This window comes from Stegodyphus dumicola, chromosome 8 (assembly GCF_044657685.1).
Source record: "Stegodyphus dumicola isolate Sdum_Otavi_A_Nest chromosome 8, ASM4465768v1".
In the NCBI taxonomy this organism is placed as follows: domain Eukaryota; kingdom Metazoa; phylum Arthropoda; class Arachnida; order Araneae; family Eresidae; genus Stegodyphus; species Stegodyphus dumicola.
Genome location: NC_140775.1, coordinates 7260949 through 7284696, shown reverse-complemented (window position 1 = coordinate 7284696; position 23748 = coordinate 7260949). Strand labels below are relative to the sequence as shown.

General features: G+C 30.6%; 1 protein-coding gene across 4 annotated transcripts in view; it reads right to left on the bottom strand.

The window, feature by feature from the left end:
* The window catches only part of Top3alpha (topoisomerase 3-alpha), a 171055-nt gene extending 147517 nt beyond the window's left edge, over positions 1–23538 (bottom strand). The window contains exons 1-2 of one of the 4 annotated variants that reach the window (XM_085821549.1): positions 23291–23538; positions 1531–1606 (exon numbers count right to left, since the gene is read on the bottom strand). In XM_085821549.1, coding sequence (XP_085677675.1) covers positions 1531–1606; positions 23291–23307 — 93 coding nt within the window. In that variant the 5' untranslated portion in view covers positions 23308–23538. Of the gene's footprint in view, positions 1–1530; positions 1607–12577; positions 13265–23290 lie in introns of those variants that run through there. The other 3 variants (XM_085821547.1, XM_085821548.1, XM_085821550.1) reach the window with 3 other exon arrangements.
* Between the last annotated feature and the right edge of the window lie 210 nt (positions 23539–23748).

The following is a 23748-nucleotide window of genomic DNA, read 5'->3' as shown; positions in this document are numbered from 1 at the left end:
TTCTGGCACATTCATGGAAGGAAGATCCGAAAGTAAATGCACCTAAGCTTACAGAAGACTTGAGAAACATGGGAAGAAATGTTTCAATAAGTATAATTTGAAATGCATGCAGAAAACAATGTATAGAACAAAAGAGCAGAAGGTGATTTTTTTGGGGGGGGGGAAGTGATTGAGTACAGAAGAAAAGAAACTTTATTGGATGTAATTCAACATAATTATTATAAGTGTCATGTATGTACGAAGGAAATGAGCATGGTTGAACATAAAGATGGTTCAGATGGATTTGAATGGGTTTATCGGAAGAAAAGTTCAAATGCTCACCAAATAAAGCATTCCATTAGAAAGGGAACAGGGTTCGAGGAAAGTTTTTGGATGCTGTTAAGAAATTTTGTGTGCCACAGACTGAATCCACTTACCTTATTTAGAAATTTTGTGTGCCACATAAATTTCTAAATAAGGTAAGTGGATATTTCCTTTGTATATTGCTTATATGGTATAAGATGAACTTCCTTTTTTATGTTATTTCATCGTTTGATTAAAAATGTAGTTTATTGAGATTATATATTTTTTTGTTTGGCTCTAGTGTATAACTGGGTGCTCCTTTGACTTTTTAAATGAAAATAGATTGATATATACATAGACAAGGTCAAGGGAGTGCACAATTCCAAGTTTGTGCAATTCTCTGGTGTTTTTAAAGTGAAAATAGGTCGATGTATACATGGATACCAAGTTTGTGCAAGTCTTTAAATTATTATTTTGGCAAAAAAATCACCGCTTTGTACATGACAGTTAACGCCCAGACAACAAAATGAAAAGAATGACTTGTGCAGTATTCCAAATCAAAAATACTGAAATCCATTACAGAAGGAAAACTATGATTAGATGAAAAATGTAAATGGATGAAATGCAATACCGTTTTCCACCTCCTTCTCCAAATGCTTTAACTTCCAACAAATTGGTGACCATTTTTGCACTTTTGTTCAGTATGCAAATTTCTGTGCTTTGAGGAGGGGGCGACTGCTTCTTCCTCAGTAGACGATAAATACTACAATTAACATTTTACAGTGGAATAAAAATAGAAACAGGGAAACTATGTAGGCTAAAGTAAGAGTGAAAATCAGTTACGCTGCACATTACAAATATATATTTTTAAAAAAAATTACTGCTTCTTTTTTAAATAATCATATATTTAAAATGTAAACATTTTAGAGGAAAAAAATATTGCACCCAGCTTTATAATCAAAAGCCTGAATATCAAACATGCTCCACATTAAAATTCCACTTATTAAGACTAACAATTATGGCAACTCAACTGACCAAAATGGCTGCTTAAAGAAAAAGAAGTACTAGTCACATCTGTGAATTCCTCAGTTGTGTCTACTCACCTAAGTATATTATAAAAATACATAGCATGGTTTTTTAACATATAACATAACTTCCTGTAATTACTTAAAGGGTTACAGTCTTTTCTCCTTAAAGAATTACATGAAACTTATAAGCAAATACTTCAAAGCAATAAACAAACTTCACCTTGATTGGTTGATAATCTTGTAAACATTCTATTACCACTGGAGCATCAAACAATGTAACAGGGTTGCACCACTGCCTAAAATTTAATTTAAAACACTTTCTTTAAAAATGACAAATCTAAATATAATAATTACTACAATAAAAGAATGTAAGTTAGAGATACAGATAAAAATACATTTTTCCCTCTTTTGCAAAGATAATGAGGATTCTAGCATATTTTAAAAGTTATAATGATAAATACATAATATATTTACTGAAACATAAGGCAACCTCCTTGAATATAAAATCTTCCTTATATTTTAGGATAAATTTTAAAAAGTATATGAGAACTGTTATTTTATTTTGCAGTAATTCTGAGGAAGATAATCTTAGTTTATTTTTCCTACAGTAACAGTAGGAACATATTTGTTTTTATGCATATCAGTATACTAGATGCAGACATATTATAATAGTCATGTCAAACTGAAATTGCTCAGTTTGACATGGCTATTATAATATGTGGTAGTTAAGCATTTATATACACCCTACTGGACAGTTTCTAAGGTCAGACAACACAATGAAACAACCACAAAATGAATGGAAGCAAAATGTGAAAAATTAGAATAAGAGTCAGATACAGTAAAAACAGGTGTGAATATGCAAATTTTCATTTCCTTGCCTGCTCATCACATAATAGTATTGCAAAAACATTTAAAGGATTTGACGGATGCAGGCAGTTGTACTAAGTAAAAGTTTCATGAGAAAAATTTAGTTAAAGGTCTTGAAAATTTAAGTATGAATTCCCGACATCACTTAAATGATTTTATATGTAGCCATATCACTAGAAAGATTGAAGAAGGGCAAAAAATAATAGATGTTTCTAGAGACTTTAACATCCCCCCCCAGTGTTATTTCATGGCTGCCAGAACACATAACCAGCATTGGGAAGACAAAGTTAGATACCGATGCCTTCCCAAGACAGGTACATTGCCCTATCAGCAGAAAGAAACTGGTGCACCACAGCTCAGCAGGTGGCAGCTGAGTTTCTTGCTGCTACAAGACAATGGATTTTCTAAAGAACTATAGCCAGACCATAGAGGTAAGAAAGGAAGGAAGGGCCAACTCCACACTACAAGCGAAACACTGCTCCGAGACTTTAGTCTCCAGATGGGGTGTTTTTTGTTTACATTCAGAAGCTCCCTTGACAGCACTTTGATAGCATTTCAACACACCACAGTTCCATACAAATCGAAAAACGGGACGTTTCCACATAAAAGAAACATTTATCGTAGGATGAATAATAGCAATTTGTATAGTTTAATGACATTTACTCAAAAATCACATCTTGGTTATTTTTCAATAACTAACAACAGCAATCTTAATTATGAATTTGTTTTATAAAATTCTAAGCTGTTGAACTACAAAAATATAGATTTGAAGCAAAAATGTTATGCTTAAAGAATGAAAATACTTTACGGTAGCTTTAAAATTGTATACGTCTTTGAATACGCTTGATAGAGTATTCGCTACTTTTATTTTATGTTCCAAATGCCAAAATGTTTTAAATGAAATAAATTTTTTTTTTGTCATCCATATATTATTATAACATGTACCTTTTTAAACATTTTTAGAGAAGACGCTTTATAGTTGATCATTTTAAACTCATCATTTTATTTTTACATAATTTAAAAATAATCACTTTGGGTTTGCACATTTTACTTATTTGAGTTCATTAAAAAAATGAAACTACAACCAAATGCTGCAATCCTCCTCAAAATTAATAAATATACACACAAATACGCCAATAAGTTAACTTTTCCTTGATTTGTAACCAGACATTTGTGTAAAATTATGTACAGTTTTACACAAATGTGTGAAACAGAAGACGGATACATTTGCGAACTCCGCAAATAAAGCAATATTATGCAGAGTAAGGCAATCAAAATTGCGATCTGATGACAATGCGGTTAGTTTAAATGTGAAATGGATAGTTATTATTTATTATATTATCAGAGAATTATTAAACTGGTTAAAATCGCTAAAAGGGTATTGAGTGCTCTGCCAAAATATATTTCCTAGAAGATTTGAATTTCATAATGAATGTATCCTAAAACGTGTTTTAAATCAAAAGTTTGAAGCCTGATGGCTAAATGTAAATATAAAAGTATGTATGTTAAAATATTTGTAATTAGGCATATAGGTAAGTTTAAGTTTTTATTAAATAGAGTAAGAGATGCTATTATGGAAGAATTTCAAAGAAAAGCTGACCTTTGAGTGGGTATAAAAAATAATGCATGTAATTTTCATTCAAATTACATTTATACATATTTCTTGTGTAAAAATTTCAGGTGTATGCTAAATTATTCTAAATCACTTTACTCAAAAAATACAATGAATGCACAAAAATTAAAGTTTGCACAAGCGAAAAATGAAAAATATGAAATATGTATAGGTATTTATGCATATGTTTGCAAGAAGCATGCATCTGCCTTTAACAGAATATGTAAATATTTATTAAATTATTTATAAATGCATTTGGAAATGAAGGATTTATTCATTCATAAACTCCTGTGAAAGAAACTATGAAGAAATCTGGTTATTAAATATATATAAATTTATAATGATTATAAATATTATCTAAATATATAATAAACTTAACATTTAATTGTAAACATAAATTGAAATTCTGCTGACAAATACGTTTATAAAACTATTTAAGCAAGAATTGTTCGTACTAGAAAGCAATCTGTTGAATGGTATTGTAAAGCAAATTCTATGAGATGCGTACTTAAGGAAGTAATAAAGAAGAGTTTTAGACTATGTATTGTTGAAATTAAGGGTAAAAAAATCTGATAAGTATAATTAAAAGAATCATTCCCTTTTTATAACAAATCAGTTACAAGTTTTAAATAACATTTTTTAAAAAATCCTTTTTTATTCCCTTTCAGAATTATCCAGAGAGTGTTAAGTACACGGAAATGAGCAGCAATATTTAATGTATTTCACTTTTAAAATAAAAGGTGGTAAATTCCAATTTGAAATGGACTGGATAGAGCATTAATCGTAAATTGACTTAGATTAACCCTCTCAGCGTTACAGCCGGAAAATTCTGTCAAGAAGGCTGCCTTCTATATTCATTATACATGAAAATTTCTGCTAGCTTTTAATGTAACTGATTTCGGTTTGGGTGTATATTGGAAGAAAAGGATTCAAGGTACAAAATGAAAGAATAATTTTTTAATTAAAATCAAGAAAATACCACTTATTCATCACATTTTGAGGGACTTTGAAATTTTCGGGCTGAACCCGTAACGCTCCGGAGGGTTAAAGATGCCTCAGAAGCTAAAAAATTGTCATATTTGAGACAGTATTTTAGTAAGAAGCTTTATATATAGAAACGAAATGAAGCATAATTTTAACATTAAAAATACAATATATTTTTATCTTAATTTTTGTAATCTTGATCTGAATAAAATCAAATTACCTTAATTTTTTTTCAATACTATTCGGTTTCGAGGGCCGTAAAAAATTGCAGTGAAAATGTATGCGCAAAAGCGCCAAATCTAGCAAACGCGCCCATTTAACAGTGCGCCAAATCTAGCGTACGCGCTGATTTCAGATTGAATAAGTTTTATATAGTTCTATATTTCTTAAGATGCCATTGAAATACTAGTTTCATTTTTAAATCCTTTTTTGATATCATATGGATTTACCAATTTGGGAATTGCTCATGACGAAAATTCGGCAATAGAATTTTGGGTAAAGTGCAGAATCACCCACTGCTTAACGCGTTTTTAAGAATTGCACATACTCGGCATGTGCACATCGAAACTATTTTCACTTTAAAAAAAATTCTAGAATTGCACAAAAATGGCACTGCGCAAACCCTTGGCTTTATCTATGCACACATCGACCTATTTTCACTTAAAAAGTAAAAGAAAATTGACAAAAATCCAATTGTTTTTAACCTTGTAAAAAGCAGCAAGCAAATAAGTGAGTGATTCTGCACTTTACCGAGAATATTTTCAAAGAAAAGGCATCATTCATTATAGAAAATTACGTTTGAACAACCAACGAGATAAAATTATGCTTTAGTGATAAATCGGTAGTGAAATAGCGATGCAGGCACCCATTCAGTTATGTTTAGCAATTTTTATATAAATTATAATAATGATCTGAAATAGCTATTTACTCTTATGCTTCCATTCAGTCATGTTTAGCCTTTTTCATATAAATTATAATAATAAAAAAAGTATCATATGAAATTAAACTTTCATCTAAATTAAAACATCAATCTTAAATAGTTATTTACTATTATACTTCCTTTCTTGCCGCAATTATTTTTGGCAGCATTGGTATCAACAATAGTTTGGCGATTTTTTACGGCCCTCGAAACCGAACAATACCATTTTTTCTAATGTAATTAACAAAAACTTGGGGTAGAGTAGACTTTAAGGTACCCCTAGTATTATGGCGAAGTTGTTGTTTCATTTATGGTAGCCTGAGTAGTTGAATGTTATGCAAAGCCTATTGTGACGTAATCGGGTGCATGATTCTGGGAAATTTCGAATCATGGGATGTTTTGTAAGCGTTTTTGTGGTGTGTGTTGGTATGATTCTTTAGACGGTAGAATGGCCGAATGTAGTAAGATTAATTTGAAGTTTCTTGCCGCAATTATTTTTGGCAGCATTGGTATCAACAATAGTTTGGCGATTTTTTACGGCCCTCGAAACCGAATAATACCATTTTTTCTAATGTAATTAACAAAAACTTGGGGTAGAGTAGACTTTAAGGTACCCCTAGTATTATGGCGAAGTTGTTGTTTCATTTATGGTAGCCTGAGTAGTTGAATGTTATGCAAAGCCTATTGTGACGTAATCGGGTGCATGATTCTGGGAAATTTCGAATCATGGGATGTTTTGTAAGCGTTTTTGTGGTGTGTGTTGGTATGATTCTTTAGACGGTAGAATGGCCGAATGTAGTAAGATTAATTTGAAGTTTCGTACAATTTGGAGCGAAAGGGGAAAAGAGCTTTAATCGACTGGTGTGTAAATGAAGGTTTACTTAGTAGCCATTATAATAAGTGTTCTGTATGTAGGAAGGATATGCGTCTAGTTGAACGTAAAAACCGTTTAGATGGATTTGAATGGGTTTGTACGAAAAAAGGTTCAGATGATCACTGCGTGAAGCGTTCGATCAGAAAGAGTACCTGGTTTAAAAAAAGTCATTTGAGTATGATTGATATTTTGATTTTTATGTGGCTCTGGGTGTACGAAGCAAACTCGAAAATCATGGTAAGTGAATATTTGCTTTTGGTAATGCTTAAATGTATAACACGTTTCCATTTTGGTTGATCTTTGGATTATGGTAACTTGGCGATTTTTTGACGAAAATTTGGCGACCAACTCTGCTACAGCAACCCTCTATTTTTTTTTTCGCCGCCATTTTGTCTTCACGAAGTAAAGACATGTTTCTTTTCTTTTTATTTACTCAACACTTTTTCCAACAATCTATTAGCCCAATTACACTGATGCTAGAAATTTTATGTTACAAAACTGCTTAATCATGACAAATATTAACTGCAAAATTGGGAAAAAGTGCACAATCGCAAACTCCTTGCGCGTTTTTCAGAATAGCACATACAGATAAACCATTTACACGTCGACTTATTTTTACTTAAAAGAACATCCCAGAATTGCACAAAAATGGCACTGCACACACTCTTAACTTTATCCATCTACACTGCTATTTTCTCATAAATTACAAAAATTTGCACGAAAATGCAGGAAAATTTTCTTAATCTTTAAACTCGATAAAAAGCACATATATGAAATCACCTGATCACGAAAAAGTACATACCCTTTCCAAGGATGAACATTTCCACATATAAAATAAATAAAATATCCAAAAGCTTTTACCTCTAAATTATCTATTATATTATAAATGTCACTAACGAATTTATACGCAAACATTAAAAATAGTTACAAATACTTAGTGTCAAATATTTAAATTATTTCCATACACGTTTACTTCAACTGAAACGTATACCAAATTCCTACAAACATAAAATTCACAAAATAACTATCATTTAATTAAAATATCACTAAACCATGTACACGTCGACTTATTTTTACTTAAAAAAAATATCCCAGAATTGCACAAAAATGGCATTGCGCACACTCTTCACTATATCCATGTACACTGCTTTTTTGTCATAAATTAGAGAAATTTAACGAAAATGCATGAAAATTTTGTGAATCTTTAAATCTGGTAAAAAGAACATATATGAAATTACCTAATCACGAAAAAGTATATACCCTTTCCAAGGATGAACATTTCCATGTATAAAATAAATAAAATATTCAAAAACATTTACCTCTAAATTATCTATTATATTATAAACGTCAGCAACGAATTTATACGCAAACATTAAAAATAGTTACAAATACTTAGTGTCAAATATTTAAATAATTTCCATACACGTTTACTTCAACTGAAACGTATACCAAATTCCTACAAACATAAAATTTACAAAATAACTATCATTTAATTAAAATATCACTAAACCATGTACATGTCGACTTATTTTTATTTAAAAAAAATCCCAGAATTGCACAAAAATGGCACTGCGCACACTCTTCACTTCCATGTACACTGCTTTTTTCTCATAAATTAGAAAAATTTCATGAAAATGCATGAAAATACTCAAACGTATTCCAAAATAATACAAATATATTACTCACAAAATCACAATCATTAAATTAAAATATAATTAAATTAAAAACCACTACTTAAAATATAAATAAGCACATACATTAAATTAATAAAAATTAGATAACAATCCTAATTACTTTAAATTAAATCATTGCTAATAACAATTTTCCAATAATACCATATTAATTTATTTACTCCTTACATTTAGAACAATGCATAAAAATAATATCCTCAAATGATTAAAAATACTAACTTACCTAATCTTCTTCAGAATCTTCATTACGTGGCTGCAGTACTACTGCTAATTTCTAAATCCTAAATCCAGTAGTCAACTGGAAGTCTATTCACCAAGTAATAAAAAATTAATAAAATTTCACCTATACTCAAACTACTTTCAGCAAACCACGTACCCTTCCTTACACTCCTTTTCACAAAATGTCCATTTTCACCATATTTCTTGCACCGCCATTTAAACTTAACTGTACTATCCTTCCTTTCACACAATCTCAACTTATTACAGTCAAAAGTCGTTAATTCGGACACCCATAATCCGGAATGATCTATAATCCGGACCTCAAAGCTAAAAACTTTCTGCGCATGCGCCATCTTGGCACATGCGCACAGGCGTTTTACGCGTGCGCGTAAGACCTTGACTACTGTGCATATGCATGTGCGCAAGTGCAGAATACGTTTTCGCCTGCGCGTTTAATGTATAACGGACGGTGTAAGCTAAAATTATCTAATTATCGATTTCAGTTAATGTTAATGATTGCATTGTTCCTTAATCTTCGAATTGGATCCCGCTTATTATTTTTTGCCGATTGTAAGAGCAATTTTATAAAAGTAAACTTGAACTTTCGATTATGTCAAATAGAATTTCCGATGCTGGAACTTCCAAAGGATCTACAAAACGAAAGTATGTTTCGATGTCCAACAAACAAAAAGTGGTATTGCTGCAAAAAATGGATAAAGACATGAAGAATGTGACAGAGTGAAAACGAAAAAATTTCGATTGACAAGTTAGTCGGTATTCTTGGCACACCAATTAACGGGACTTGAACAGCGGAACTTTGTAACTGAACAAGAAATTATGTCTGTTTATCGAATTAAAGAGAAAGTATGATCACGTAAAACAAAGCAACTTAAACAACTTACATTGAAAGAAATGTTTAATAAATTAAATAAATAAATATTAAGCTTTTTTTTTTTTGGTAAATTTTGATACCCTTTAGATTATAATTGTTCTTTATTTCATAAATTACGGTTTCATATTTTTAATTTTAGAATTTCTGCATGCCATATTACGAGATTTAAACTGACGATCTATAATCCGGAAAAATCGATAATCCGGAATCGCCGAAGTCCCGACAAGTCCGGATTAACGACTTTTGACTGTACTAGTATTATCAGATAAACGCATTAAAAATTTGAAATTCACTTTACATAGTGCCATGCAATCCGAAAATTAATCAACACTATTTCACACAACACACAATGAAGCTTTTCCAAATTAACTCCCTTTTCCGATTAAAGAACTGTAATTCGTCCATTAATGTCACGTTTCACACAACACAGAATATAGCTAAATACGAAATTTTCAGATTTCCCCCCTTTTCCGATTAAACAACTATAATTCGTCCATTAATGTCACATGACATATCTCATGATCTCTCATTTCCCTCACACAAAATAATGTGTAATCGGAACTGAGTGCTTGTCACATTATTACCAAAGTCCTAGGTAGTAACCTTTATCGCCTCCAAAATGTCGCCAAACTACTAGTTACCATATTCCAAAGATCAGCCTTCCTTTTTTATGTTATTTTATTGTTTGGTTTAAAATGCATTATATTGAGATTATGTATTTTTTGTTTGCTTTGTTTTTTATATTTTAGAATTTGGTGCTCCTTTGACTTTTTAAGTGAAAATATATCGATGCGTACACAAAGTAGGAGTGCGCAATGCAAGTTTGTGCAATTCTGGGATTTTTTTAAGTGAAATCGGGCGACGTGTACATGGACAAAGTCAAAGGAGTGCGCAATGCCATTTCTGTGCAATTCGGGGATTTTTTTTAAGTGAAAATAAGTCGATGTGTACCTGGATACCGAGTTTGTGCAATTGTTTGTCTTGTTATTTTGGCTTTGTGTAGCGGCGATTTTTGGCCCAAAAATTGCACAAAATCAGCATCCATGTACCGCCAAAAATCGAAAAGGGGTACCCTAAACTATACTTTTACCAAAATTTGTGAAATTATTTCATTCAAATTAAACTGTTCTTTGAAAAGCATAGCATTTAGTTCCATTCAGAATGAAATGTTGTTTAAAATTGTAATTCTTTTCACATATTTAGGACTGTGAAATATTGTAGAAAAAGAACATATGTACATTATGTGTATATTTATGACATAATTACAAAATATTTACATCCTATCGTGTCAAAACCCACTGATCTTAATGGTAAGAAACTAAATGTTTTGGTCACCATCGAATCCAATTTGAAGGGATCGCCAGTGCTTCAAAGCAATGTTTGAGGGAAACCAGTTAGGGCCTCTCCTTCATATTTCCTACCTCCAATGAGCCAGACATCAGGGAGAAGGACTATACATCACAGACCTGCAGTACGTGTCCCACTGTCTAGACCAGGGCTTCTTAAACTGTTTTCAATCACGACCCCTTTTTATCACCGAGACTTTTTTCGTGAACCCTGGACCCCATAATATTTACAAAAATTTTGCAGGACCCCATAAGCATTGTGCAAATCCGACACAAACGTGAGTGAAACCGTCAATATTTTCACTTGCACTGTAATATACTACTATTGCAGTTTTAGGTCATTAACTTTAATTTCTAATATTGAGACATAAAACAATGTGAAAATTTTAAATAAGTAACAGACAAAATGACAGCTTCATGTGCAAAGCAAGTAAAATGAATGTTTCTATTATAAAAAAATGCATCAAAATGTTTATGTTTTTTCTTCATCTGTATTGTCTTATCTTTACCTTTCTCAGATACATTGTGTAAAAATATTTGGTAATTGTAAAATTATGATAATAAGTTAAAAAAATATCAAAATTGCTAAAATTTTTGGCAACTTCCTGCTGCAGGTCCCATGACCCCCGTGGGGGTCACAACCCACATATTAAGAAACTCTGGTCTAAAGAGCACCATACTGCCCTTTTGCTATAATTTTGCAAACATCACAATTAGAGTGAACATGATTAGGCTTGTGTACTAGACTCAGATGAGAGTAGGTGCAATCTGTCGTCAGACTGTAGACACCGAATGATCTAGCAGGACAGCGGTAGAGCTTATCCTCCAAAAAATATCCAGAAAAGGACTTGTATCTGACATGCAATATCATGACCAATGGCGGCACATCCCTACGTATAATTGTAGTTGGGACTATGACTGGCTAATGATACATCAATAAAGTTCTGTCACAAGTTTGCCTTTTCTGTTGTGCTTTCGGTGATAAATTCCTTTTCATGGATGACAACACACCATATCATCAAATGCTTGCCTTTCATGATTGCATAAGCAGCAAGAATATTCAATGCCTTGTATGATAAGCATGATCAACAGATCTAAGCCCCATTAAAAATAACTGGGATATTCTGGAGAGGGGACTTGCAGTATGAAATTGCCCTCTAACAAACAAAAAATTGTCATCCATCCACTGACCAAAAAAAAAAAAAAAAAAAAAAAAAAAAAAAAAAAAAAAAAAAAATGGAATCAATTGCCTCAACAAGTGCTGCATAATATTTTGCAAAGTGTGACATAACAAGTAGAAAGTTGCATCACACTGCATGGTAAACATATCCCATACTGAAATCTTTCACAAAGGTGCCTACTTCTACTTCTCTATACACAGTATCAAAAGAACAGCTGTTTACATTTGGATGTTTCAAAACATTTTGTACTTTTCTGAACAATATTTTGTTCATGAAATGCCTTTAATTTAATGTCCGAATGGTGCAGCAACAATATTTCAGTCTGCTTAGTTATTTTATAAAGTTACATAAACTATCAAATTTATCAAAAGAAATACATCATTATTTTCATATCATTTCTATCAATTTTGCATTTTCTACGGTTAAATGCAATACCGATGATGAAAAAACAATAAGAAATATTAATGAAGTAAAAATAGAGACAATAATTTTGGTTATGCAATAGAGAAAATACTCAAAATAATCTGATGATTTTTTTAAACATTTGACACAACCGAAATATATAAATGATGGATCACGCCTAAGTTTGAATGAACAGTTATATAAGACAGGCAAACGTTAGCAAATTAATACAAAATACTATATAGGATGCAAAAAAAAAATCTGTTTCCTAAAGACTTACCACTTCCTATACGATCCTGCGAATTCTAAGTTTAACAGATGGCCAGAAACTGAAGTCATTACCATTTGGCATCGTTGGTTAAAAAGATTATATTCAAATTCATATATTTTATTATAAACAGAACGACCCTCACGTCTTCGAAGTCTGCCATTAGACATAATTTCAGCTATACTTTTTGCAGCATCATTTTTTTCAGCTACGTTTAAAACGCGAAACATTTTAGAAGAACTGGTACGATGTCGAATAATATTGAGGGAAGCTTTTTCATAATTCAATTTTTTGATCGCGCAGGCAGATCTAAAAACAAAAAATAACGCGCGCCTCAAGTTTTTTAACATGTACTGCTAAAGAAATACAATCTCGTCAAGACTTTTAATAGTTATTACTATACATAAATTTGTCTTTATTCAAATGAAAATAAAATTCGAAAACAATAAACATGAAATACATTTTGAACGGCATAATGAAATTAAGCATTTTCATAAACCTCTCAAATTTATTTTATTTGACAGTGCAGAGGTTCATTAAAAACTTGAAAAATAAGTTTCGCGGCTCACACATTAAAACAAAATACCGCTCATTCGTTTGGTATTGCCACACATAGACCAAAAAATATAAACATTGCTACCATAGAGACACAGAAATGAAAGAGTTTGCAATTCGAATTAGAAGACATCAATCATCCTTAATTTAATGTAGAAGTAAATTATTTTACGTATTATATATTAAGAATGAATGCTTAAAATTGATATATGAGCGCTTTTCAATTTTATAATCAATGTTACAAAAAGTTTTCCTTTTCTTTAAGAATAAACTTTTACAAATTTAGAAATGGCAGCAAGTGTGTAAATATTTACTTTAGTCTATAATGTGTCTACGAATCTAAAGGGTTATATGGAATATTTTGAATCGTGTACAAATGGAAAATAAAAAAAAGTTCGGTCTTGTTCTACCTAAGAAAGCGGAATCAGTGTCTTTAAAAAGTAATAAACGTTTTGACAGTGATAGCGATGAAGATTCTTGCAGAAAGAAACCATCTACCAAAATACCTCAACCAAAGCCTAAGAAAAGTAAAGTTGAGCAGTTAGATGATCCCTCCATATATGAATATGACAGTATATATGATGATATGAAGGCAAAGGAAGTTGCAAAAGCTGTTCCAACAGAAAAAAGGACTTCTCGTTATATAGATTCACTCCTAAGAGCCGCAGAAAAGAGGAAGAAAGAGTACGAACGAAGAGTTGAAAAGAAAATTCAAGTTGAAAGAGAAAAGGAAGGAGATGAGTTTAAAGATAAAGAAGCATTTGTTAGTCCAACATACAAAAAGAAATTGCAAGAAAGAGAAGAGGAGGAAGAAAGGGAACGTCGTGAAAATATGTTAAATGATATGATGGACGTTACAAAGCAGAAAGATTTAAGTGCCTTTTACGGACATTTTTTAAGACATTCCAGAATTTGGAGAAAGATGTAACAAGTTATAAATTGAAAAAAAAATAAAGCTATATTCTATTTATTCTACGTTTCCTAGTCTATTTATTTCTACCTTTTGTAAAATAAGGTAGTTGCATGACCTTCCCCCCCCCCAAAAAAAATTGCAAATCATAATTAGTTCATATTTTCTTAAATCGTTATCGGGAGTTAATTGCAATTGAAAAGATAAAGTTCTGTTATATTTATTTCTACCTTTTGTAAAATAAAATAGCTACCTCAGATGCTAAATTTATGTAGAGAAGAAGGACCAGAAAGGTAAAATACAACTTTTTATTTAAGCTTAATGCTTCTAAAAATATATTAGAATATATACTGGTGACACTTGTATATTAAAGTGGCCACCATAACAAAATAAGCTGGTTGAATTGCCAATTTTGTAACATGTAACTTTTAAATATTGCAAGGCTCTGTCTGCTTTAATAAGGCTGCTTATTTCATTTCACACGTTTATACCTGTAGTTAATTTGTATTTGAAACTGTGAATAATTCATAAAATGCTGGTGAACAAAACCTGTGTCTATACATAAGAATTAGCTTTAATAAAATAAGTAGCATCAAAATCTAATAATTTATGCTAATTGCTCTAAAAACCCCATACTTTTTTTCAAAACAGCACTTGAGTTATTAATTGTGTTAACAATGCAGTTGTTCTACATTTTTATGCACAGTGCTGTTACTTTCATTCTTTGGTTCAAAAAGTGAATGGAATTTTACATTCTGAAAATTAGTTCACAGCAATAATTAATCTTTTACTCATATACAATTCAATTTTCATAATTTAAATTTAGATTAGCTTTATGCAAATGAGAAAACTTGTTAAATTCTTACGAAATGTATAATATTTTTAAACCAGTGCATTTTTAGCCACTGTTTCTTTTTAACTTAAATTCATATGCATTGTTTTGTATGCAAGATAAATAGGTATTCTTCTGTTATCAGGACAAGATTCAGACTTATGTATATATGCATGTATGGATGGATGGATGTGTGTAAGTCCATACATGCATATATATATATATATATATACATATACACATGCATACATATGTACATTTCTGAAACTGATCCCAATAACAAAACAGTAATAATTAAATAACATCCTGACTACTGGGAATCTGAGGTCTGAACTTTCATTAGTTGCACCTATCACATAACTTCAGAGATAACTGTATTATATTTTAGTACTTAAATATTAGCTTGTTAAAGTTGTAAAAGTAGCAAAGCTGAAGATTGCAAATGTGATTTATTTCTTAACAATCATGTACAGTAATTGCTCTTTAATAATGGTTTTGATTATCTGCAGAATAAAGAAAACTAAAAAAGGTTATGAAAATTAGTTTGTTGAATTGAGATTGGCCAAATGATAAAGATTTATTTGCTTATAAATTATTTCTACATATAACTGAAATTTTATGATATGTGCTTGCTGGCTTCAGTTGTAAATAGTACTGTTATTATGACAGTTTAACTCTGGATATTTGCACAATGTTACCTCAAATTGGAACTATAGGATAAAGCGTAGTAAAAAAAATGTTGGGAGGTCATAAATAAAATAAACGCAGAAATTTACTCAAGCCAGTATTATTGTGAATGAATAGAACAGCAGCTAGCAAATTTATTATAATTCACAATTAATGTTCAAATTGTCATTATTGAGAATAATGTTCATTTTTGTCAAAGAGAAAGTGGACAGTTTTTACGACAGAAATATTAACTGAAATGCAAAAGAACAACAAAACTATAAATTTAACCACATTAATATTTTTATTCATTACAGTTTTATCATTAAACATGTTTATTGCTTCTGTATCATGCCAAATAGACTGGCTACATGGACGTTTTCATAATTTTCTCTATGTATGATATGAATTTATGCTTTCAAAAAGTTAACCTAGTATTATCAGTCACTTCCTAATTAAAATGCATTCAAAAAGCTAACCTAGCATTATAAGTCACTTTAAAGTCCCAGTACTCGGTTAATTTAGCATTTGTAGCATGTGTTTTTATACTATACTACAAGTGTTATTAATATTTTAATTTAGTGCTGCATTTTAATAACTTTAACATTTATTTTGTTCAATAAATAAATGAACTAAAAATATAAATTAATTTATTACAATTCTATTTTGTAATTATTATGCAAATTGTTTCGTGTTTATAATTTTTAACTCTTCCAACTGACTTAGTGCGCAGAAACAGCAGACTAGTACAGTCAAAAGTCGTTAATCCGGACTCGTCGGGACTTCGGCGATTCTGGATTATCGATTTTTACGGATTATAGATCATCAGTTTAAATCTAGTAAGATGGCATGCAGAAATTATAAAATTAAAAATATGAAACCGTAATTTATAAAATAAAGAACAATTATGATCTAAGGGTATCAAAATTTACAAAAAACAAACACTTAATATTTATTTGTTTACTTTATTAAACATTTCTTTCAATGTAATAAATTGCTTCGTTTTTTATGTGATAATACATTCTCTTTAATTCTATATACAGACATAATTTCTTGTTCAGTTACAAAGTTACGCTGTTCAAGTCCTATAATTGCTGTGTCTACCGACTAATTTGTCAATCGAAATGTTTTCGTTTTCAATAACCTCTGTCACTTTCTTCGCTATCGGAAGCGAATTATAATGACAAGGATCATATCAAAGAGGATTTAAATCATATTAAAGACGGAGTACATCGAGATGAAATACTACATTTAGTAAGCAATTATAAGCCAAATAAAATAAAAACATCTGCCCTGAAGATAAGAATAGTGCTGACAGATCAACTTCCAATTCATTGCGCCGTGGCGTTAAAGATAAACAAAGTTTATATAAACAAACGTTAAAGTTTAGATAAACAAAGGATATGCCTTTATCCATTTTTTGCAGCAATTCCACTTTTTGTATAATGGACTTCAAAACATACTTTCACTTTGTAGATCCTTTACCATATTAGTAAATATATATCAGAAATTCTATTTGACATAATCAAAAGTTCAAGCTTTCTTTTATAAAATTGCTCTAACAGTCTGCAAAAAATAATAAGCCGAATCCAATTCGAAGATTAAGGAACAACGCAATCTGCAACATTAACTGAATTAGATAATTTTAGCTTAGCTTATACCGTCCATTATACATTAAATGTTCATTCGTAAACGTATTTTACACACGCATATTCGCAGCCGTAAAGGTCTTACACGTATGCGTAAGTTTGTAGCTTCGAGGTCCGGATTATGGGTGTCCGAATTAACGACTTTTGACTATATATAGAGGTGCTCTCAGCTAAGTTATGCAACAAAATTATTCATCCTGCTGTCGGCGTCATTCTAGTGTCATTAAGCTGTAATCACCCAAGGTCAACAACTCCAGGGCAAATGGCCGAACCACGCAAACCAAACAACATTCTAAAAAGAAACATCAGTCAAAATAAAAACTTAATACCTAAATCTTGATAAATCAGACAATTAAGCCACAAAACCTGCATGTCAATTTTTCAGTTGCTAGATGTCAATACACTGACTTATAGTGTCCTTCAATGAAATCATTTTAAAGCAAGCTTATCAGATGATAAGCAAAAGTATTGCATCATTGGATGTAACAGTATGGTAATGATTGCATTGCTGGATAGTTCCTACAGTAAGCCAACTGTAATGTCTCAGAGTGCTGTCACTATTAAAATTCTAGCTTATGTGTTATTACTTCATTTTCATATGGAAAGCCTTCATACGAAATTAATAGCATATATTTCAATTTATATATGCTCTGTAAAAGTAATTGCCATTGAATCTAGAATTAATGCATCATGATTCATGATGAAATGTGATTTGAGACAAAATTTCTTAAATTAGAAAATACCAAAACAGATAAATAGGAAATGAAAGATGAAATTTATGTATTTTATATTGAAATGAAGATCTCGGTAAAGTGGCTGTATGCAAAGGTTAATGATAGATTTGTGCTAAAATGATGTGCTGTGAAAATTTTATTTTTATTAATATTTATAATTTTTTTCCAAGGTGTCTATGTTTAAGCTATTTTGGATTTTTTTTCTCTTTTTATTATTAAAAAATGTCTTTTTTGTCATCATTACATTTAAATCCATCTCATAACCACTTTAAAATGAAGGAAATTTCTTTCTTTTCAATAGTTTAAGAATATTTTTAAAAAATATAATTATAGAAGAAGTGAACTGATACATTTATAATTATATGTCTATATATAAAATAGAATTTTTGAGAAAGATCCTTTATTTCATAGTAGAGACATTTAATATGAGCTATGTAATATTAGTTGAACTAATTTGTGAAAGGAATACAGTCAAAAGTCGTTAATTCGGACACCCATAATCCGGACCTCAAAGCTACAAACTTTCTGCGCATGCGTCGTGTTGACGCTGCGAATACCTTTACCGCTGCAAATTTGCGTGTGCGCGTGCACAAAATACGTTTACGAATACGTGTTTAATGTATAACGCACGGGATAAGCATAAGCTAAAATTATCTAATTATCTATTTCAGTTAATGTTGCAGATTGCGTTGTTCCTTAATCTTCGAATTGGATCCGGCTTATTAATTTTTGAGGACTGTTAGAGCAATTTTATAAAAGTAAGCTTGAACTTTCGATTATGTAAAAAGAATTTCCGATTCTGGAGCTGCCAAAGGATCTACAAAGCGAAAGCATGTTTTGAGTGGAATTGCTGCAAAAAATGGATAAAGGCACATACTTTGTTTCTCTAACCATTCCGAAATCTGTTTATCAATTTCACGCTGCGGGAGGGGAGGGGACGTCACAGCGCGCAATGAACTGGAAGTTGATCTTCAGGGCAGATGTTTTTATTTCATTCCGCTGATAATTCCTTACTAAATGTAGTCTACTATGAAATAAAGGATCTTTCTCAAAAATTCTTTTTTATATATAGACATATAAATGTATCAGTTCACTTCTTCTATTTTGACTGATGACTTCTATTTTGACTTCTATTTGACTTATTCTTTTATTTTGACTGATGTTTCTTTTTAGAATGTTGTTTGGTTTGCGTGGTTCGGCCATTTGCCCTGGAGTTGTTGACCTTGGGTGATTACAGCTTAATGACACTAGAATGACGCCGACAGCAGGATGAATAATTTTGTTGCATAACTTAGCTGAGAGCACCTCTATATATAGTCAAAAGTCGTTAATTCGGACACCCATAATCCGGACCTCGAAGCTACAAACTTACGCATACGTGTAAGACCTTTACGGCTGCAAATATGCGTGTGTAAAATACGTTTACGAATGAACATTTAATGTATAATGGACGGTATAAGCTAAGCTAAAATTATCTAATTCAGTTAATGTTGCAGATTGCGTTGTTCCTTAATCTTTGAATTGGATTTGGCTTATTTTTTTTTTGCAGACTGTTAGAGCAATTTTATAAAAGAAAGCTTGAACTTTTGATTATGTCAAATAGAATTCCCGATATATATTTACTAATATGTAAAGGGTATACAAAGCGAAAGTATCATTCGGAGTCCATTAAATAAAAAGTGGAATTGCTGCAAAAAATGGATAAAGGCATATCCTTTGTTTATCTAAACTTAAACGTTTGTTTATCTAAACTTTAACATTTGTTTATCTAAACTTTGTTTATCTTTAACGCCGCGGTGGCGTGCAATGAATTGGAAGTTGATCTGTCAGCACTATCCTTATCTTAAGGGCAGATGTTTTTATTTTATTTGGCTTATAATTGCTTACTCAATGTAGTATTTCATCTCCATGTACTCCGTCTTTGATATGATTTAAATCAAATACCTCCTCATTATAATTCGCTTCCGATAGCGAAGAAAGTTACAGAGGTTATTGAAAACGAAAAAATTTCGATTGACAAATTAGTCGGTATTCTCGACACAGCAATTATAGGACTTAAACAGCGGAACTTTGTAACTGAACAAGAAATTATGTCTGTTTATAGAATTAAAGAGAATGTATTATCACATAAAAAACGAAGCAACTTAAACAACTTACATTGAAAGAAATGTTTAATAAAGTAAACAAATAAATATTAAGCGTTTTTTTTTTTTTTTTTTTTTGTAAATTTTGAGACCCTTTAGATCATAATTGGTCTTTATTTCATAAATTATGGTTTCATATTTTTAATTTTATAATTTCTGCATGCCATCTTACCAGATTTAAACTGATGATCTATAATCCGGAAAAACCCCTAATCCGGAATCGCCGAAGTCCCGATGAGTCCGGATTAATGACTTTTGACTGTATTTAATCAAACTATATTTATTATGTTTTAATAAAAATCACTGTAATTTTAAAAGTTGTTGAATTTAAAAAGAAGGGGTGGGGAACTGCTGCTATTTCAAAACTCTAATAAAATAATTCTTTATTCTTGTCTGTGAGTGTATGAGAAAGAAATAATCATCTGTTTATTTTTTGTAATGGTAGGAAAATTATCTGTGTATTTAATATAAAATTGTATGCATGTAAATAAATTTTTTAATTTATTATTTTAATTGTGTTAGCTTCAATTTTTATTCATTAAATTTGATATATATATTTAAAATTCAGCTAAATTTTATTAACAAGGACTTTAATTGTTGATAAATACTTTATATTTCATCCTGTCAAAAAATTTAATTTCCCTTTTCTGGTAGTTTTTCATACAGTTCTCATTTCCTATTCAATAGTAAATATTGCATACTTATAATTTTATAAAAGCTACCTCCCTGCCCTGGAAAAAAAAAAGGGACACAGATACACTCTTAATTTAAAATTCTTATGTAAGAACAACATGAAAATTAAGATTAGTCAATGGAACGAAATAACACATATGTCTTTAATAGAGGACAACATATATATAATTATGTTAGCTTCATTTATCCCATTAGCTTTTTTACCCAATAATAAAATTCTAATTTTTTTTAACTCTATCATTCGATTTTAAAATAAGCATAAATATGAGTTTACTGTTGTTTTGTTTATCGATATTTATTTCATCATTCACATATCTGCAATTTTCTTCTCAATTTTTTAGAATATATTACGCATTTTTCTTTATGTACATTATTTATAACTTTCCTATTGTCTTTTGTGGATTCTTAAACTGACTCTGAATGAGGGAAATTTCCATTATTAAATATTTCCTATTAGCTTACATAACATATAAAAATACACATGCACAGAATGTTTGATATAGGTTTTTATGCTTAGTAAATTGACCGTTCTAAGGATGGAAGAGCTGTACAAACATAAAATGTAATTTTCTAAAATCATTAGGTTTGTCAAAGCAAGAAATATGCCAAACATGCAAAATCCTATCTGCAGTAGCAGACCTAGTTATTGAGGCTCAGGATGGAAATCTCACTAGCCCCTGACCCCCTTATTATAATAATCACCATATAAAATGTCAATACAAATATATAATTAACATTTATTTAAATAAAATTAAATATTTTTATCAAAAGAACAGCTGTTTACATTTGGATGTTTCAAAACATTTTGTACTTTTCTGAACAATATTATGTTCATGAAATGCCTTTAATTTAATGTCCGAATGGTGCAGCAACAATATTTCAGTCTGCTTAGTTATTTTATTAAGTTACATAAACTATCAAATTTATCAAAAGAAATACAACTTCATTATTTTCATATCATTTCTATCAATTTTTCATTTTCTATGGTTAAATGCAATACCGATAATGAAAAAACAATAAGCAATATGGGCTGATCTTTGGAATATGGTAACAGGTAGTTTGACGACATTTTGGAGGCGATAAAGGTTACTACCTAGGACTTTGGGAATAATGTGAGAAGTACTCAGTTCCGATTACACATTATTTTGTGTGAGGGAAATGAGAGATCATGAGATATGTCATGTGACATTAATGGACGAATCACTGTTCTTTAATCGGAAAAAGGGGTATATTTGTAAAAATATGGTATTATTGGATATTATATATAGTAAATTAATATGGTATTATTGGAAAATTGTTATTAGCAATGATTTAGTTTAAAGTAATTAGGATTGTAAGCTAATTTTTATTAATTTAATGTATGTGCTTATTTATATTTTAAGTAGTGTTTTTTAATTTAACTATATTTTAATTTAATGATCGTGATTTTGAGAGTTATATGTTTGTAGTATTTTGGAATACGTTTGAGTAGAAGTAAATGTGTATGGAAAGAATTTAAATATTTGACACTAAGTATTTGTAATCATTTTTAATGTTTTGTTAGAAATTGGTAGGTGAGGTTTATAATAGATAATGTAGAGGTAAAAGTTTTTGGATATTTTATTTATTTTATACGTGGAAATGTTCATATTTGGAAAGGGTATATACGTTTTCGCGATCAGGTAATTTCATATATGTCCTTTTTACTGAATTTAAAGATTCACAAAATTTTCATGCATTTTCGTGAAATTTTTCTAATTTATGAGAAAAAAGCAGTGTACATGGATATAGTGAAGAGTGTGCACAATGCTGGGATGTTTTTTTAAGTAAAAATAAGTTGACACGTACATGGTTACTGTGCATGTGCGATTTTGAAAAACGCGGCAAGGAGTTTGCGATTCTGCACTTTTTCCCAATTTTGCAGTTAATGTTTGTCATGATTAAGCAGTTTTGTTCCATGAAATTTCTAACATAAGTGTAATTCGGCTAGCAGATTGTTGGAAAAAGTGTTGAGTAAAAAGAAAAGAAACATGTCTTTATGGCGGCGAAAAAAAAAATAGGGGGTTGCTGTAGCAGAGTTGGTCGCCAAATTTTCGCCAAAAAATCGCCAAATTACCATAATCCAAAGATCAACCGAAATATGAATGAAGTAAAAATAGTGACAAAAATTTTGGTTATGCAATAGAGAAAATAATCAAAATAATGATCTGATGATTTTTTTAAACATTTGACACATTCGAAATATATAAATGATGGATCACGCCTAAGTTTATATAAGACAGGCAAACATTAGCAAATTATTACCATTTGGCATCGTTGGTTAAAAAGATTATATTCAAATTCATATATTTTATTATAAACAGAACGACCCTCACGTCTTCGAAGTCTGCCATTAGACATAATTTCAGCTATACTGTTTGCAGCGTCATTTTTTTCAGCTACGTTTAAAACGCGAAACATTTTAGAAGAACTGGTACGATGTCGAATAATATTGACAGAAGCATTTTCATAATTTAATTTTTTGATCGCGCAGGCAGATCTAAAAACAAAAAATAATGCGCACCTCAAGTTTTTTAACATGTACTGTTAAAGAAATATAAATCTCGTCAAGGCTTAATAGTTATTACTTTACATAAATTTGTCTTTATTCAAATGAAAATAAAATTCGAAAACAATAAATATGCAATAAATTTTGAACGGCATAATGAAATTAAGCATTTTCATAAACCTCTCAAATTTATTTTATTTGACAGTGCAGAGGTTCATTAAAAACTTGAAAAATAAGTTTCGCGGCTCACACATTAAAACAAAATATCGCTCATTCGTTTGATATTGCCACACATAGACCAAAAAATATGAACGAGCTACAATTCCGCAAATCGGAACCCGGAAGTGTGTTGTACGTCATCACCGGAAGTGTACCTACGTCATCGTTACATTATCTTTGCTGACCAATGGCATACGAGCAGGGTTAATATAGTTCTAACGGTGGTTGCCCTACTCTTTGATTTATCACTGCTT